Genomic DNA, 18,899 nt, shown 5'->3' with positions numbered 1-18,899 from the left:
CTCTGTTACATGCCCTTGAGCAAGGCAATGAACCCACAGTTGCTCCCTGGTCTCCACTTCTCCTAAATAACTCTGATGGGTCAAATGCAGAGAAGAATTTACCCAATGAAGGATCAATAAAGTGTCCATTCCTTTATTTGTAAGTGTTCAACCTGTCGTTCCACATCGATCAGAAGCTGAAGTGAAAGTATTGATTGAAGAGTGAAACATCTTCACTGCTTTATCTCCTGCTGGTGTTTTCATTGTTCTTTGGTTTGTTTTCACCGTTGAGAAACAAAGTTAAAATGTGTCACCAAGTGTTTGAGACTCTTAATAAATACTCAAAACCAACGGAATTAACAAACGAGTGCAAACGGTTTATTGAGTCTTTGGGACAAAAAGAAAAAGCATCCTGATCTCAAGAGAGGGAAATATCCTGGTGTATGACATCGAGTGTTTCAGGCTCTGTCGTTATTTACAGGGTTTAAAGATGAAAAACATCAAAGTAACAAGACGAGCGCCGGCCCTTTAAGGAGCAGGATGACCTCATGAGCATCCAGCCTGACCTCTGACCTCTCGGACACATTCACCCACAGGGTGTAAATCCATCGGCCGGTCGTCACTCGGGGGACATTTTGATGATCGATAAATCTTTTGAAGCCATCTTTAAAAAGTAAAACACTAAAAAAAATGTTTCACGTTTTAAACTTGGCACATTTAATATAAAATGTTAATAACATCCCAACGTCACGAAGCTCTCACGCAAACGGTCCAAATTAAAAATAGCGCTAGATTCATGGATGGAGAATAACAGACATTATTCCTGGGACTCTGGTTTTCACACGTTGTAAACTTTAAAGTCCGTGAAGCGAGCCGCCGCCGGCTACTGCGTCTTCAGCTTGTCTCCACACAGCGCGGCCAGGAGGCCGCACAGGAAGCCGCCGGCGAGGATGAGCAGCGTGCTGGAGGCGGGGCCTAAGGCCAGCGCGGCGCCGAGGGCGTAGCAGAGCAGCAGCAGCAGCAGCAGCCGGTAGCTCGCCAGCGGCCGCAGGCTGAGCCGCGCACGCCGCGCCGGGCTGCGCGGCGTCTTCCTGCCGGACGAGTCGGGATCCTCCAGGAAGTGACGGCCCAGACGGCCCAGGAAGTCAGGGCGGGAGCAGAGAGCGTTCAGGTTCCCTCCAAACTGTGGGAGATACCAACGCCTGTCAGGTTAATATTTAAACTATGTATTATCTATTTAATACTATGTGCTTATTTATTTTATACAAAACTATTAATAATTCTATATAAATAATATATTATATATATATATATGTATATTTATTACATATATGTAATATATATTACATACATTTAATATATATATACATATATAACATATTTTATATAATATATATACACACAATGTGATATTTCATTTTTATATATTCTACGCGTCTCATTTAAATTCTGCCCTAAATAATCTGCTTACTTTACTCAACGTGTCAACAGAACTCACCCTCTCATTGACCAGAGAGGAGACCCGGTAGAAGAGCCGGACCAGCAGCGGGTTCTCATAGCTCCTGATGGGCTGCAGCTCCGGGTCGCCTTGGTACTGGAGGTCAAACCTCCTGAGGCCACTGATGATCTACACACACACACACACACAGTCAGTCTCTAGTCCCCCCCCCCCCCCTCCTCCAGTACATACCTGCTGCCGGCCCAGGTCCGTCAGAACCGGCCCGTTCTCCCCCTGGATGCAGTCGGGCAGCTGCTTGCCGTGGCCGTCGTCCTGGCAACAGCTGAGGCTGGAGACGAGCTGGGCCAGCTGACCCGGGTTCAGCTGCAAGGCGCAGACGGGCAGAGAGGTTAAACCGGGCCTCCGGGCCAGGCGGGCCCACGCGCCTCCTGACCCACCTTGAAGATGAGGCACAGGTTCTCCAGAGCCTTGTCCAGGAACTCGTGGGTCTTCTTCAGACACTCGCCGCTCTCCTCGTACTCGGCGCCGGGGAACGTGTGGTTGAGGTCCGGGGAGCCCAAGCCCAACCAGGACAGGAAGGAGCCGCCGGCCGCCGCCTCCCCGGAGTGGTCCGATATCCTCTTGGCCGTCTGCCGGGCCTGAGCGATGATCTGGATCAGCTTCAGGACCTGGAACACAGCGCTCCGTGAGAAGGGGAACCGTAGGGATTCAATCCCCCCGTGGTCTTAAAGTAGGAGGAGCCAGAGCCTTCAGGTATCAAGCTCCTCCTCTTTTATGAACCAGCTCCACCTTCAGTCCTGGAGACTCCGCCCCCTCATGGAGACTGAAGACTATCCTCTTGATGGTCTGATAGTGAGACCTGAACCAGGTTCACCTGGAGAGACCTGGAGATGCTGCTAGAGGCTGAGAGGCTGAGAGGGACGTTTAGGATACACTGAGCTCCTCTCTCCTCATGGACGCTTAGGAGACACTGAGCTCCTCTCTCCTCGCTCCTTATGGACGCTTAGGAGACACTGAGCTCCTCTCTCCTCGCTCCTTATGGACGCTTAGGAGACACTGAGCTCCTCTCTCCTTATGGACGTTTAGGATACACTGAGCTCCTCTCTCCTCATGGACGCTTAGGATACACTGAGCTCCTCTCTCCTTATGGACACTTAGGATACACTGAGCTCCTCTCTCCTCTCTCCTTATGGACGCTTAGGATACACTGAGCTCCTCTCTCCTCTCCTCTCTCCTTATGGACACTTAGGATACACTGAGCTCCTCTCTCCTCTCTCCTTATGGACGCTTAGGATACACTGAGCTCCTCTCTCCTCTCCCCTTATGGACGCTTAGGATACACTGAGCTCCTCTCTCCTCGCTCCTTATGGACGTTTAGGAGACACTGAGCTCCTCTCTCCTCTCTCCTTATGGACGTTTAGGAGACACTGAGCTCCTCTCTCCTCTCCTCTCTCCTTATGGACGTTTAGGATACACTGAGCTCCTCTCTCCTCTCCTCTCTCCTTATGGACGTTTAGGAGACACTGAGCTCCTCTCTCCTCTCCTCTCTCCTTATGGACGTTTAGGATATACTGAGCTCCTCTCTCCTTATGGATGCTTAGGATACACTGAGCTCCTCTCTCCTCTCCTTATGGACGCTTAGGATACACTGAGCTCCTCTCACCGCTCCTCTGAGCTCGGAGCCGAACATCTGCTTGTACTGGCAGTCCTGGCCCTCCAGGGCGTAGACGTGGCTCTTCACCCGGAACACCATGTCGGTGACCACGCGTTGCCGCGACGACAGGAAGCTGCCGCCTTGGCTCGGCGTCAGGTAGCCGCGCGGCTGCCGGTGGTGGAGGACGTGCTCCGGCTCCAGGAACAGTTGCTCTCCTGGGGGGGAGGGGCTCCGGTTAGTTAGGTGGTTGCCGATTGGTCCGGGTGGAAATGTGAGAATATTATAATTATTAATCTGCGCTTTTGTTGTTAATAGTTTATAAACCATTTAAAAAAAGGAAATATTATAATTGTTAGAGCCCAGAGTGACGGTTTTAGTTTTAATCATTTGTATGATCCTTTTAGCACTATTTTATCTTATTAATGATTATTTTATCGTCTTTATTATTATTTTGTCGTCTTATTTATTATTATTGTGTCTTCTTTATTCTTATTTTGTAGTCTTATTTATTATTATTTTATCTTATTTATTAATATTTTGTCGTCTTATTTATTTTACTTTTGTCGTCTTATTTATTATTATTTTATCGTCTTATTTATTATTATTTTGTCGTTTTACTTATTATTTCTATCATTTAAATCATTTTTATAATCCTTGAGCACTATTTCGCAATCTTAATTATTATTTTGTCGTCTTTATTATGTGAAATAAAAAAAAGTTGTTTGTTGGTGCAGTACTCATCTCGGCCACCTGAGGCGCCGCTCCCTCGGGCGGTGAGCTCACCTTTCTGGATCATGTCGGCGAGGTGCGGCTGCGCGAACACTTTGGCCACCCTGAAGACCATCAGGGCGTTCTTGGCGTTCACCAGGTCCGTCCTCACGGCCCGGTTCAGCAGAACCTGGAACAGCTTGGTGAACATCAGCAGGTTCTCCTGGACAAACGGCTCCCTGAGGAGGAGAAGGAGGAACACACGCACCGGGGTCACAGCTCCTGAAGCGTCCGCACAGAAGCCTGAAGGCACAACTGGGACTCACCACTTGTCCGGCACGGTTCGGTTCTGGTCCGGCTGAGAGGCGCCGGACTCCCCCGTGTACCTCCAGGGCTGGATGTAGCTCAGCCACGTCTCCAGCACCTGGAGGGACCAGAGACCCGTCAGTCACCCTGTAGCCCCGCCCACAAACACCTACCGCTCCGAAGGAGGCGTCCAGGGGCCAGTCACCCTGTAGCCCCGCCCACAAACACCTACCGCTCCGAAGGAGGCGTCCAGGGGCCAGTCACCCTGTAGCCCCGCCCACAAACACCTACCGCTCCGAAGGAGGCGTCCAGGGGCCAGTCACCCTGTAGCCCCGCCCACAAACACCTACCGCTCCGAAGGAGGCGTCCAGGGGCCAGTCACCCTGTAGCCCCGCCCACAAACACCTACCGCTCAAGGAGGCGCCCAGGGCCAGTCACCCTGTAGCCCCGCCCACAAACACCTACCGCTCAAGGAGGCGCCCAGGGCCAGTCACCCTGTAGCCCCGCCCACAAACACCTACCGCTCCAAGGAGGCGCCCAGGGCCAGTCACCCTGTAGCCCCGCCCACAAACACCTACCGCTCCAAGGAGGCGCCCAGGGCCAGTCACCCTGTAGCCCCGCCCACAAACACCTACCGCTCCAAGGAGGCGCCCAGGGCCAGTCACCCTGTAGCCCGCCCACAAACACCTACCGCTCCGAAGGAGGCGTCCAGCGGCCAGTCACCCTGTAGCCCCGCCCACAAACACCTACCGCTCCGAAGGAGGCGTCCAGGGGCCAGTCACCCTGTAGCCCCGCCCACAAACACCTACCGCTCCGAAGGAGGCGTCCAGGGGCCAGTCACCCTGTAGCCCGCCCACAAACACCTACCGCTCAAGGAGGCGCCCAGGGCCAGTCACCCTGTAGCCCCGCCCACAAACACCTACCGCTCCAAGGAGGCGCCCAGGGGCCAGTCACCCTGTAGCCCCGCCCACAAACACCTACCGCTCAAGGAGGCGCCCAGGGCCAGTCACCCTGTAGCCCCGCCCACAAACACCTACCGCTCCAAGGAGGCGCCCAGGGCCAGTCACCCTGTAGCCCCGCCCACAAACACCTACCGCTCAAGGAGGCGCCCAGGGCCAGTCACCCTGTAGCCCCGCCACAAACACCTACCGCTCGAAGGAGGCGCCCAGGGCCAGTCACCCTGTAGCCCGCCCACAAACACCTACCGCTCAAGGAGGCGCCCAGGGCCAGTCACCCTGTAGCCCCGCCCACAAACACCTACCGCTCCGAAGGAGGCGCCCAGGGCCAGTCACCCTGTAGCCCGCCCACAAACACCTACCGCTCAAGGAGGCGCCCAGGGCCAGTCACCCTGTAGCCCCGCCCACAAACACCTACCGCTCCAAGGAGGCGCCCAGGGCCAGTCACCCTGTAGCCCGCCCACAAACACCTACCGCTCCGAGGAGGCGCCCAGGGCCAGTCACCCTGTAGCCCGCCCACAAACACCTACCGCTCAAGGAGGCGCCCAGGGCCAGTCACCCTGTAGCCCGCCCACAAACACCTACCGCTCTGAAGGAGGCGTCCAGGGCCAGTCACCCTGTAGCCACGCCCACAAACACCTACCGCTCTGAAGGAGGCGCCCAGGGCCAGTCACCCTGTAGCCCCGCCCACAAACACCTACCGCTCTGAAGGAGGCGCCCAGGGCCAGTCACCCTGTAGCCCCGCCCACAAACACCTACCGCTCTGAAGGAGGCGTCCAGGGCCAGTCACCCTGTAGCCCCGCCCACAAACACCTACCGCTCCAAGGAGGCGCCCAGGGCCAGTCACCCTGTAGCCCCGCCCACAAACACCTACCGCTCCGAAGGAGGCGTCCAGCGGCCAGTCACCCTGTAGCCCCGCCCACAAACACCTACCGCTCTGAAGGAGGCGTCCAGGGGCCAGTCACCCTGTAGCCCCGCCCACAAACACCTACCGCTCTGAAGGAGGCGTCCAGGGGCCAGTCACCCTGTAGCCCCGCCCACAAACACCTACCGCTCTGAAGGAGGCGCCCAGGGCCAGTCACCCTGTAGCCCCGCCCACAAACACCTCCCGCTCTGAAGGAGGCGTCCCGGGGCCAGTCACCCTGTAGCCCCGCCCACAAACACCTCCCGCTCTGAAGGAGGCGTCCAGGGGCCAGTCACCCTGTAGCCCCGCCCACAAACACCTCCCGCTCTGAAGGAGGCGTCCAGGGACCAGTCACCCTGTAGCCCCGCCCACAAACACCTACCGCTCTGAAGGAGGCGTCCAGGGGCCAGTCACCCTGTAGCCCCGCCCACAAACACCTACCGCTCTGAAGGAGGCGTCCAGGGGCCAGTCACCCTGTAGCCCCGCCCACAAACACCTACCGCTCTGAAGGAGGCGTCCAGGGGCCAGTCACCCTGTAGCCCCGCCCACAAACACCTACCGCTCTGAAGGAGGCGCCCAGGGCCAGTCACCCTGTAGCCCCGCCCACAAACACCTACCGCTCTGAAGGAGGCGCCCAGGGCCAGTCACCCTGTAGCCCCGCCCACAAACACCTACCGCTCAAGGAGGCGCCCAGGGCCAGTCACCCTGTAGCCCCGCCCACAAACACCTACCGCTCAAGGAGGCGCCCAGGGCCAGTCACCCTGTAGCCCCGCCCACAAACACCTACCGCTCAAGGAGGCGCCCAGGGCCAGTCACCCTGTAGCCCCGCCCACAAACACCTACCGCTCCGAAGGAGGCGCCCAGGGCCAGTCACCCTGTAGCCCCGCCCACAAACACCTACCGCTCAAGGAGGCGCCCAGGGCCAGTCACCCTGTAGCCCCGCCCACAAACACCTACCGCTCAAGGAGGCGCCCAGGGCCAGTCACCCTGTAGCCCGCCCACAAACACCTACCGCTCAAGGAGGCGCCCAGGGCCAGTCACCCTGTAGCCCGCCCACAAACACCTACCGCTCCGAAGGAGGCGCCCAGGGCCAGTCACCCTGTAGCCCGCCCACAAACACCTACCGCTCAAGGAGGCGCCCAGGGCCAGTCACCCTGTAGCCCCGCCCACAAACACCTACCGCTCTGAAGGAGGCGCCCAGGGCCAGTCACCCTGTAGCCCCGCCCACAAACACCTACCGCTCTGAAGGAGGCGCCCAGGGGCCAGTCACCCTGTAGCCCCGCCCACAAACACCTACCGCTCTGAAGGAGGCGTCCAGGGGCCAGTCACCCTGTAGCCCCGCCCACAAACACCTACCGCTCTGAAGGAGGCGTCCAGGGGCCAGTCACCCTGTAGCCCCGCCCACAAACACCTACCGCTCTGAAGGAGGCGTCCAGGGGCCAGTCACCCTGTAGCCCCGCCCACAAACACCTACCGCTCCGAAGGAGGCGTCCAGGGGCCAGTCACCCTGTAGCCCCGCCCACAAACACCTACCGCTCCGAAGGAGGCGTCCAGGGGCCAGTCACCCTGTAGCCCCGCCCACAAACACCTACCGCTCTGAAGGAGGCGTCCAGGGGCCAGTCACCCTGTAGCCCCGCCCACAAACACCTACCGCTCTGAAGGAGGCGTCCAGGGGCCAGTCACCCTGTAGCCCCGCCCACAAACACCTACCGCTCTGAAGGAGGCGTCCAGGGGCCAGTCACCCTGTAGCCCCGCCCACAAACACCTACCGCTCTGAAGGAGGCGTCCAGGGGCCAGTCACCCTGTAGCCCCGCCCACAAACACCTACCGCTCTGAAGGAGGCGTCCAGGGGCCAGTCACCCTGTAGCCCCGCCCACAAACACCTACCGCTCTGAAGGAGGCGTCCAGGGGCCAGTGGCTGAAGCAGTGCTGCAGGAACAGGTAGAGCTTCTGCTGCACGAAGCGCTGCACCACCACCCTGGAGGAGGAGAGAGGAGGAGAGGTGAGAGGAGGCAAGAGGAGAAGAGAAAAGGAGGAAGAGAGGATGAGAAGGAGAGGATGCAAGAGGAGATGAGACAAGGAGAAAGGAGTCAAAAGGAGGAGAGGAGACAGGAAGGAGAGAGGAGCACCGTGAGCCTCCTTGTGTTCAAAGACGACACAGAACGCCAGGAGTTTAGGACCCAGGGGAGTCAGAGGAACCAAGAGGTCCTGGACATGGAGATGGTTCAGGACCTGCTGTCACCTGTCTGTCTGTCTGTCTGCCCTCACCCGTCTGTCTGTCCTCACCCGTCTGTCTGTCTGCCCTCACCCGTCTGTCTGTCTGCCCTCACCCGTCTGTCTGCCCTCACCCGTCTGTCTGTCCTCACCTGTCTGTCTGTCCTCACCAGTCTGTCTGTCCTCACCCGTCTGTCTGTCCTCACCCGTCTGTCTGTCCTCACCCGTCTGTCTGTCCTCACCCGTCTGTCTGCCCTCACCCGTCTGTCTGTCCTCACCCGTCTGTCTGTCCTCACCTGTCTGTCCTCACCTGTCTGTCCTCACCTGTCTGTCCTCACCTGTCTGTCCTCACCTGTCTGTCTGTCCTCACCTGTCTTTTATTGTTGTTGTTACAGAATCTGCATGTTTTGATCTTCTGAATGTTTCTATCAAAGTGTCTTCCTCTTCCTCTTCATCACCTGTCTCAGGGGCCCATGTGGCCCGGCTGTGTTCTCGTACCTCTTGAGCTCCTCCAGCGGGCCGCTGTGGGCGGCGGCCGAGGAGGAGGGCGCGTCGGGCTTCAGGCTGTTGGAGAAGGCGTGGAGGTGCTTCACCAGGAGGCGCACCACCAGCACGTGCTCCTCTGTGGGGCTGAAGGGCTCCTGGGGAGACAAGCGGTCACATGGGGCGGCGTGCACAGGCGGCCAATCAGAGCGCAGCCCTCGGTCCGCAAGCAGCCAGCCTGTCACCACGGCGCCACATTCAAAACCTGAACCCAGAGGCCTCAAAGCGAGAGCTTTTCAAAATAAGAGTCTGCTCTTTCTGACTTTGGATTTGCAGTTTTATCTGATTTTTAAAATCACTTCAAGACAACTGTGACTTATTAACATGGAAGGACATCACATCTTAATAAATCACGTTGGCAGACCTCAGCGCTCGTTGGATTACAGAATAATCAACAAAGCCAGCCAGCCGCTGTAGATCAACACACAAGGCGTCTCATGATTTACAGACATGTGGATGAAGTTCACGATGCTTTAGAGTTCAGAGGAAGAGACTTCACCCCCAGACACATGCAGCGTAAACAACATGCATCCAGAACAACAACAACAAGAGAACAACACACTAGTAAACAACACATTACAGCTGCATGCCAGTCGAGGGAACTTCTCTGACGTCTGACTGCAATCAGAAGAACGGCATTCTGGGAGTTTAACCTCAACTCTAGTTTCTCAAATTGTGGGATGAACCAACCTCTGCTGCTCGAGGGTCCCGACATGAAAAAGATATCGACCCACCCATCCACCCATCAATCTATCCACCCACCCACCCATCTATCCATCCACCCACCCATCAATCTATCCATCCACCAATCTATCCATCCACCCACCCATCTATCTATCCATCCACCCATCTATCTATCCACCCACCCATCAATCTATCCACCCACCCACCCATCTATCTATCCATCCACCCATCTATCTATCTATCCACCCACCCATCTATCCATCCATCCACCCATCTATCTATCCATCCACCCACCCATCTATCCATCCACCCACCCATCTATCTATCCATCCACCCATCTATCTATCCATCCACCCATCTATCTATCCATCCACCCATCTATCTATCCATCCACCCACCCATCTATCTATCCATCCACCAATCTATCCATCTATCTATCCACCCACCCACCCATCTATCTATCCATCCACCCACCCATCTATCTATCCATCCACCCACCCATCTATCTATCCATCCACCCATCTATCTATCCATCCACCCATCTATCTATCCACCCACCCATCTATCTATCCATCCACCCACCCATCTATCTATCCACCCACCCATCTATCTATCCATCCACCCATCTATCTATCCACCCACCCATCTATCTATCCACCCACCCATCTATCTATCCACCCACCCATCTATCTATCCACCCACCCATCTATCTATCCACCCACCCATCTATCTATCCACCCACCCATCTATCTATCCACCCACCCATCTATCTATCCACCCACCCATCTATCTATCCACCCACCCATCTATCCATCCATCCACCCATCTATCCATCCATCCACCCACCAACCTCCCTACCCCTCTCTTGATATCTGGGTCTTTGTGTTTCCGGCCGACAGCAGATCAGGATTGGTTGGTGCGTCCCTGATGAGTGACAGCAGCCTTTTCTTAACCGTTAGCCATTACATATTTTAGAGACTCGTAACGACGGGAGCTACTTCCATTTCACTGATTCAGGTTCTCGAGCATCTCAATTGGTTTCTTAGCCCCGCCCCCTGATTGAAACAAGGCAGTCAGCACCAGAGAAGTTCCCGTGGACTTTGACCCTGGCGGTCGGAGGTTTTCCCCGGGAGGCGCCAGACGGGCGGAGGCGAACGAAAAGATAAAAGTACTTGGTAGGTGTGGAGGGTCCCAGAGCCTGGTGGGGCGGAGGGTTGGCACGGCAACGACATACTGAGGCGGTACTGCAGCAGCGCCAGCTGTTTCACCCGTTACCACCAGGAGGGAGAGGAAGGGGAGGAGAGACGGCACGAAAAAGGGAGGAGGAGGGTCGGGGGGGGGGGGGGGGGGGGTTACAATAAAGGATGAGGAGAAAGGAAGGAAGGAAAGGTGGCAGGAGGAAGGTACACATGAGAACACAAGAAAAAAGAAGAGTGCAACAAAGAAGAGGGGAGACAAACACAAATGAGATGTTGACTGAGGGAACACAACGCTGGGGGCCGGGCCTCGGCTGCAGACAGGGGGCGGGGCCTCGGCTGCAGGCAGGTCACATTGTCGCAGGGATGGGAATCAATCACTCAACCGATCAATAGAGAGGGAGCACAAAAGTGACCTCCAGTTTGTGCTTTACTAATTAAATATATACTCACACATATATAAATATATATATTAATATATAGAGTATATTTATTTATATAAATAGATTTTTTTTAAATATATATAATTTATAAATAAAAATATTTATATGTACAATTATTTATATAAAATATTTATTTATATAAAATATTTATATATATTTTCTATAAATTATATTTTGGACTCTTCCCATCCCTAATGTTTAACGTTACTAACAGAGTGAAGTCAAAGCGTGAGACGATCCGCGTCATCGTTTGATCCTCCAGCTCCGGTCCAGACTCAGAACACAGCGACGCCGGTCGGGAGGCCGTGATTGGTCGGCGTGCTGCACCCGGAGGTGATGTGACGCGTCGCTGGTTTATGAAGCGTCAACGGAGACGTGAAGACGAAGCGCTCTTCATCTCCTTCCAAGGTTTCAGAGATGAACGACGACAGGAAGTAACTCACAGATCGCCTCTCCTTCAAAATAAAGGTCTATATTTTAGATGCAAATTGTTTCTGTAAATCCAGGGTTTTTCCTGGGTCAAAATGGGTCTTCGGTGCTCCCAAAAAAAATTGTTACGCGCTGCGCGCGCACCATCTATTCGTGCACGTCAGGCTGTTGAGTGAGTGATCAGCAGTTGGTCGCTCGGTCCATTCGCGCACCTCACAGTTGCGTATTGATCAGACAAGAGGACACGCTTATCAACTCCAGTGTTTCCCCTCCTATTATAACTAGGGATGGGTATCGTTTGGGTTGTTTCCGATACCGGTGCTAAACCGGTACTTTTAAAACGATACCGGTGCCTAAATGGTGCCTGAACTGATACTTTTTTTTTTTAAACGCACAATGAGGTCATTAAAAGTCTCTTCGGCCATATTCCCTGTAGAAGCCGTTATCATGGAGTACTGACAAACAACGGATATCAGACTGTTAACATACACAATATATGTTCTCCATTATATGTATTGTCATGTGCAGACCTTATAGGGTTAATCCTGTCACTGTGTTGATGGGCAAAGAGAACAACCAATCAGAGGGACTGAAGATGACACGTGACACATACAGTTTTGCTTCTGACAGAGTTACACTGAAACAAAGTGACGCCCCACGGTCTTTATTCCTCTGTCATTATATTCCCGGTAACACCGGGTAAACAGCCGGGACCGCTGGACACCAACACATCTGCTAGCAGACTGTCACGCTCGTAGCTCGTAGCTCGTAGCTAGCGCTAGCTACGAGCTACGAGCTAGCTTAAACATGGTTATAATGGCTAATTTATTATTTCTTGGGCTACTTTTATGAATGCAAGACTTGCAATCAACGATACGGTACTAATGTGAGTTCCGGCTGCTCGTCATCATCGGTCTCCCCGTGTTCAGGGGACCGGTGACGTCTCCCCGTCGCCCAGCCTGACGCTGGTGTGCTCCACACGGGCTCGCAGTCACACACGGCCACGCCTCCTGTCAGTTACATATGAGAGGCTCAACCTGCTGACGGGGCGGAGTCACCTGCTGACAGGGCGGAGTCACCTGAGAAGTTCACTACAATAGTTTTTTTTCAATTTCAATCGGCTCAGGCACCGGAAAGAAGCACCGAAATGTGCGTTGCGTTTCGGTCCGGGTAATACCGGTTGTATTTTTTATTTTATTTTTTCCATCGCAGACTTTTTTTTTGCCTTAGGCGCTCGGGAAAACGGCGTAGGCGCGCGCCCAAATGTTCTCTATGCAGGAAAAACCCTGAAATCTCCAGAGTGGAAGGTCCCGCCCTCTTCAGATCTGCTGATGTTTGTCGTTTGGGAAAAACCCAAACAAACAAACAAACAACAACACTACATTGAGGCCTAATGATTGCGGTCACACACATGCAAACATACACACACACACACACACACACACAGACATGCAAAAGGAAGCAGAAGCTCTGTGACGACTCAGAAGCTATAAAACAGATCAATAACCAGGCAGGTCAGAGTGTGAACGTTATGACCGAACAGCACGATGACATCATCAAGATGACATCATCAACTCATCATTAAATACGTCACAACACATTCAAAGCTCGCCAATAGTTTCAGAGCAGGACCTCCGGACAGCTGACCGACCTCACGTTCTCAGAGGTAATGGTGTGTGTGTGTGTGTGTGTGAGCCAGTCGGCAGCCAGCAGTGCAGGAAGAGGTGTGGGGGGTGTGGGGGGTATTTATCTTACCTTTACCTGGGGAGACTGTAGTTTCTGGTACATCTCTAAGGAGTAGTGATGCAGCCAGATCTCCACGAACATCTGAAGAACACACACTGTTCAACCAGCGGTTCAACACCACCACTCTAACACATTGATGTGTTTTAACTCTATTAAACACATTCAATATGTTTAATAGAGTTAAAACACATCAATGTGTTTTAACCCTTGTCACAACGTCTCCTCTCTGACCTGCAGCAGCGTCTCAGACCTCCAGATCTCCTGAGCCGCCGGGTCGGCGTTCACAGACGGCTGATGGAAGATGTGATGCTTCAGGAGAGACTGGCTGTGAACCCCGTACCCAAAGGACACGCTGGAGGACCTGCAGGCAGGGAGGGGTTACCGACCACAGGGGCGACGCCTCTGGTTGTATAGAAGTCTGTGCTTCATGTGTTAAAGCGGCATTCTCTCCTGACCACCAGGGGGCGACTCTGGTTGTATAGAAGTATATGCGTCATGTGTTAAAGCTGCATTCTCTCTCCTGACCACCAGGAGGCTCCTCTGGTTGTATAGAAGTCTGTGCTTCATGTGTTAAAGCTGCATTCTCTCTCCTGACCACCAGGGGGCGCCTCCTCTGGTTATATAGAAGTCTATGCTTCATGTGTTAAAGCTGCATTCTCTCTCCTGACCACCAGGGGGCGACTCCTCTGGTTGTATAGAAGTCTATGCTTCATGTGTTAAAGCTGCATTCTCTCTCCTGACCACCAGGGGGCGACTCCTCTGGTTATATAGAAGTCTATGCTTCATGTGTTAAAGCTGCATTCTCTCTCCTGACCACCAGGGGGCGACTCCTCTGGTTATATAGAAGTCTATGCTTCATGTGTTGAAGCTGCATTCTCTCTCCTGACCACCAGGGGGCTCCTCTGGTTATATAGAAGTCTATGCTTCATGTGTTAAAGCTGCATTCTCTCTCCTGACCACCAGGGGGCTCCTCTGGTTGTATAGAAGTATATGCTTCATGTGTTAAAGCTGCATTCTCTCTCCTGACCACCAGGAGGCTCCTCTGGTTGTATAGAAGTCTCTATAGTGACTACTTCTCTTGATGTATTCCCTCAGTAAACATTGTCTCAGTCTCTAGTTTCTAGTCTTCTATACAGCATGATGTCATCATTGATACTTCATGGTCTGTAGAGTCACACGGACCATAGAGCAGGGGACGCTTTAGGGGCGGGGCTACAGGTGATTGACAGGTCTTGAACCCACCTGGGTGAGGGTGCCGTGACGGAGCCTCTGGAGTCGGAGAAGGGGGACGGGGGGACGCTGCCCTCGCTGGGCAGGAAGTACTTCAGGTACGCGTTCACCAGCACGAAGTAGGCGCTGTCGGCCACGCTGCCCTGCAGGCCTTGAGGGAGGCTCTGGAAACAGAAAACAACAACAGAAGCTTCATGAAGCTTCAGCGGGTAAAGGCAGAAACACACGAGGGCCGAGCGGCCCTGAGGAGCATCATGTTGCCCCTGATGTCCCTGGAGGGGCCCCACCGGCCCCCCACAAGGACACTCCAATCGTGTTGTCCTTCTGTATTGCCAATAAATATCATTTTTGATTATAGAAAAAACACAAGTTAGAATTGTTAGTTGTTTAAAATATTTAATAACAATAAATAAACACAAAGAAATAAGGTTTTTTAAATCTGTAGATAATTGCCTAATAGTTTGATTAAACATGACCCCTAAACATAACCGCTAAACATGACCCCTAAACATGACCTCTAAACATCCTAAACATGACCCCTAAACATCCTAAACATGACCTCTAAACATGACCCCTAAACATCCTAAACATGACCCCTAAACATCCTAAACATGACCTCTAAACATGACCTCTAAACATCCTAAACATGACCTCTAAACATCCTAAACATGACCCCTAAACATCCTCCTGGAGGCTCACTCACCTTCGGCGTCACGAGGCACGAGGCGAAGTGGAACATGAAGAACTCAAAAGGATCTGCGGAGCGTTGAGGAACCCAGAGAACCCGAATGAGTCACTGATCACCACGGCAACACGCAGCCGACGCTGTGAAGGATACTGAGCGCCAGGTTCAGGGTCAGCAGGCCGGACAGCGGGAACTGCAGCTTGTTGTGGAACAGAGGGCAGTCTGGGAGGACGCCCTCCTGGATGCAGGCCTTCACGGGACCCTGAGGACACAGCGGTCAGGGCGAGGACGCAACGAGCCGCCGCGGCCCACGCCACCAGAGACGTCCTTACCGGGAGGTAGTGCACGGGTACCTCGTACTTGTACTCTTCAGCTTGCAGTTTATAGACGAGCTTCATCATCGGCCCACTGAAAGAAGAGCACACGGTGAGATGACGGGCCGCCCGGGTCCTCTCGCTTTGAGGCCGGCGGGAAGCGGAGCGTCCACCTGGGGTCCAGGAACTCCAGCGCCACGTTGTACTCGTAGCAGCGCGAGTGCAGCAGCCGCAGGCTCCAGCCAGCGATGCTGCCATCCAGGCTGCCAAACACACTCTCCACCAGCCAGGGCAGGATGCCATGCAGCTCCTGAAAAGAGAGGGAAAAAAAAAAAGGAAAAACACACACACACACACACACACACACACACACACACACACACACACACACACACACACACACACACACACACACACACACACACACACACACACACACACACACACACACACACACACACACACACACACACACACACACACACACACACACACACAGTTAAATACAACCAAAACACGCCCGAGTGACACCGTTTTTTTTCTTCCTCCAAGCTTATATTAAATGTTTTTATTTAATCAAAATTTAAAAAAATACAATCTATAAAATGCTATATTTTATTAATTTTAAAGCAAGTAAAAATAGTTTTAAAAATAACATTTAAATGTTTTATTTAAAAACATTACAATTATAATAACATCTTAAATATTTGTAATGTTTTTTTTATATAAAAAATATAATTAAAAAATATATATACACTACTGTTCAAAAGTTTGAGATCACTTAGAAATGTCCTTATTTTTCAAAGAAAAGCATTGTTTTTTTCAATGAAGATAACATTAAATCAATCAGAAATACACTCTATACATTGTTAATGTGGTAAATGACTATTCTACGTGGAAACATCTGGTTTCTAATGAAATATCTCCAGAGGTGTATAGAGGCCCATTTCCATCAACTATCACTCCAGTGTTCTAATGGTACATTGTGTTTGATCATCGCCTTAGAAGACTAATGGATGATTAGAAAACCCTTGAAAACCCTTGTGCAATTATGTTAGCACAGCTGAAAACTGTTTTGCTGATGAGAGAAGCTATAAAACTGGCCTTCCTTTGAGCTAGTTGATTATCTGGAGAATCACATTTGTGGGTTCGATAAGACTCTCAAAATGGCCAGAAAAAAAGAACTTTCATGTGAAACTTGCCAGTCTATTCTTGTTCTTAGAAATGAAGGCTATTCCATGCGAGAAATTGCAAAGAAACTGAAAATGTCCTCCAGCGGTGTGTACTACTCCCTTCAGAGAACAGCACAAACGGGCTCTAACCAGAGCAGAAAGAGAAGTGGGAGGCCCGGTGCACAACTCAGCAAGAAGACAAGTACATTAGAGTCTCTAGTTTGAGAAATAGGCGCCTCACAGGTCCTCAACTGGCAGCTTCTTTAAATGGTACCCAAAACGCCAGTGTCAACGTCGACAGTGAAGAGGCGACTCCGGGATGCTGGCCTTCTAGGCAGAGTGGCAAAGAAAAAGCCATATCTGAGACTGGCCAATCAAAAGAAAAGATTGGTATGGGCAAAAGAACACAGGCATTGGACAGAGAAAGATTGGAAAAAGGTGTTCTGGACAGATGAATCCAAGTTTGAGGTGTTTGGATCACACAGAAGAACATTTGTGAGACGCAGAACAGGTGAAAAGATGCTGGAAGAGAGCCTGACACCATCTGTCAAGCATGGTGGAGGTCATGTGATGGTCTGGGGCTGCTTTGGTGCTGGGAAAGTGGGAGATTTGTACCAGGTAAAAGGGATTTTAAATAAGGAAGGCTATCACTCCATTTGGCAACGCCATGCCATACCCTGTGGGCAGCGCTTGATTGGAGCCAATGTCCTCCTCCAACAGGACAATGACCCAAAGCACACCTCCACATTGTGAAGAACTCTTGAGGGAAGAAGCAGGCAGCTTGCTGTCTGTAATGGAGTGGCCAGTCACCAGATCTCAACCCCATTGAGCTGTTGTGGGAGCAGCTTGACCGTATGGTCCTCAAGAAGTGCCCATCAAGCCAATCCAACTTGTGGAGGTGCTTCAGGAAGCGTGGGGTGACATTTCAACAGATTACCTCAACAGATTAACAGCTAGAATGCCAAAGGTCTGCAATGCTGGAATTGCTGCAAAAGGAGCATTCTTTGACGAAGGCAAAGTTTGAAGAAAAAAAATTAATACTTCAAATACAAATCATTATTTCTAACCTTGTCAATGTCTTGACTATATTTTCTATACATTTTGCAACTCATTTGATAAATAAAAGTGAGTTTTCATGGAAAACACGAAATTGTCTGGGTGATCCCAAACTTTTGAACGGTAGTGTATATATATATGTTTTTACATTCAAAGCTTGTATTAGTTTTTTTATTTAATCAAAATAAAAAAATGAAATTTATAAATTGCTTCTTTTTTTTCAAAAACAATTTTTTTAAATGCATTTAAAACATTAAAATATAATGAATTTTATATTTGGAATTGTTTTTTAAATATAGTAAGAAATATATTATAAAAATATACAAATTGTAAAAAGAAAGTTTTTTTACATTCAAAGCTTGCATTCGTTTTTTTTTTTTAATACAATTCATATTTTTTTATAAAATGCATTATTTTCTTTTATTATAAAGAAAATAAAAACACAATTTCAAAAATTACAAAATGCATTAAAAAATATTCTACAAAAAATAACACAATAAAATTATTGGAATTTATTTTTTATTATATAAGATCGAAAAAGACAAGATAATACTACTGATACTAATCGATGGTCCGTGCGTCCCTCAGTGACGCCACGGCCGTGGCGGTACCTTCGCCGGGTACTCCTCGATGATCTTCACCAGGTCTTGGCATCGCTGCAGCAGCGGCTTGGTGCAGGTCTCCGCTTTGAGGTTGGCCTGCGGACAGAAACCAGAACCAGAACCACGTTAACCCGCGGAGGAGCGGCGCGGACCGGAACGCGCGAGGAGAGAGACTCACCAGCAGGAAACTGGGCTGCTGTAACGTCGGAGCCGCCATCTTGGATCCGACCGGACGGTGTAAACACTGCGAGTTAGCAGCTAACTTAGCTTAGCATTACTTTGTTAGGAGAGCTAACGAAGCAAACCGAAATAAACGGACAATAACTAAGTATCACAAACACTTTGAGGAACCGTAAACGTTCGCGCGAGCGCCTCTCCTCCTCCTCCAGCGACAGGAAGTACAAGCGTTAACTACTTTTCCATCAACCGCCTTTAGTTCCATTGGCGGGTTTAAAACGCGACCAGTCGTTGACGTCTTCTTCTGTGGTGTTCCGGTGCTCGTGTTGTTGCACAATACCGCCCCCTTCTGAAAGTACTCTGCTCCTACAACTGTGAAGAGGTTCCAGTTTAAAATTTAAAAAATAATATATATATAATTAAATTAAAATGAAAAAAAAGC

General features: G+C 51.3%; 1 protein-coding gene across 8 annotated transcripts; it reads right to left on the bottom strand.

Annotated features, from left to right (window-relative positions):
• Positions 1-335: 335 nt before the first annotated feature.
• On the bottom strand, positions 336-18,736 carry smpd4 (sphingomyelin phosphodiesterase 4). 8 transcript variants are annotated; one of them, XM_056437589.1, is made up of 19 exons: positions 18,459-18,736; positions 18,290-18,376; positions 15,624-15,760; positions 15,469-15,544; positions 15,290-15,398; positions 15,155-15,207; positions 14,464-14,615; positions 13,453-13,582; positions 13,231-13,302; positions 10,580-10,666; positions 8,679-8,821; positions 7,854-7,944; positions 4,127-4,224; positions 3,876-4,039; positions 3,102-3,307; positions 1,876-2,106; positions 1,670-1,801; positions 1,451-1,606; positions 336-1,162 (listed from the first exon to the last, which is right to left on the bottom strand). In XM_056437589.1, exons 1-19 carry the CDS (start codon positions 18,495-18,497, stop codon positions 863-865), a joined length of 2,463 nt encoding a protein of 820 aa, XP_056293564.1. In that variant the 5' UTR covers positions 18,498-18,736; the 3' UTR covers positions 336-862. The 8 variants fall into 8 exon arrangements, with proteins under 8 accessions (XP_056293564.1, XP_056293568.1, XP_056293565.1 ...); XM_056437593.1 differs by having other exon boundaries at positions 1,478-1,606; XM_056437590.1 differs by having other exon boundaries at positions 13,237-13,302.
• Between the last annotated feature and the right edge of the window lie 163 nt (positions 18,737-18,899).

Source organism: Pseudoliparis swirei, chromosome 18, assembly GCF_029220125.1.
Source record: "Pseudoliparis swirei isolate HS2019 ecotype Mariana Trench chromosome 18, NWPU_hadal_v1, whole genome shotgun sequence".
Classification (NCBI taxonomy): domain Eukaryota; kingdom Metazoa; phylum Chordata; class Actinopteri; order Perciformes; family Liparidae; genus Pseudoliparis; species Pseudoliparis swirei.
The sequence above is the reverse complement of the archived record's forward strand: the minus strand, read 5'-3'. Positions and strand labels throughout refer to the sequence as shown.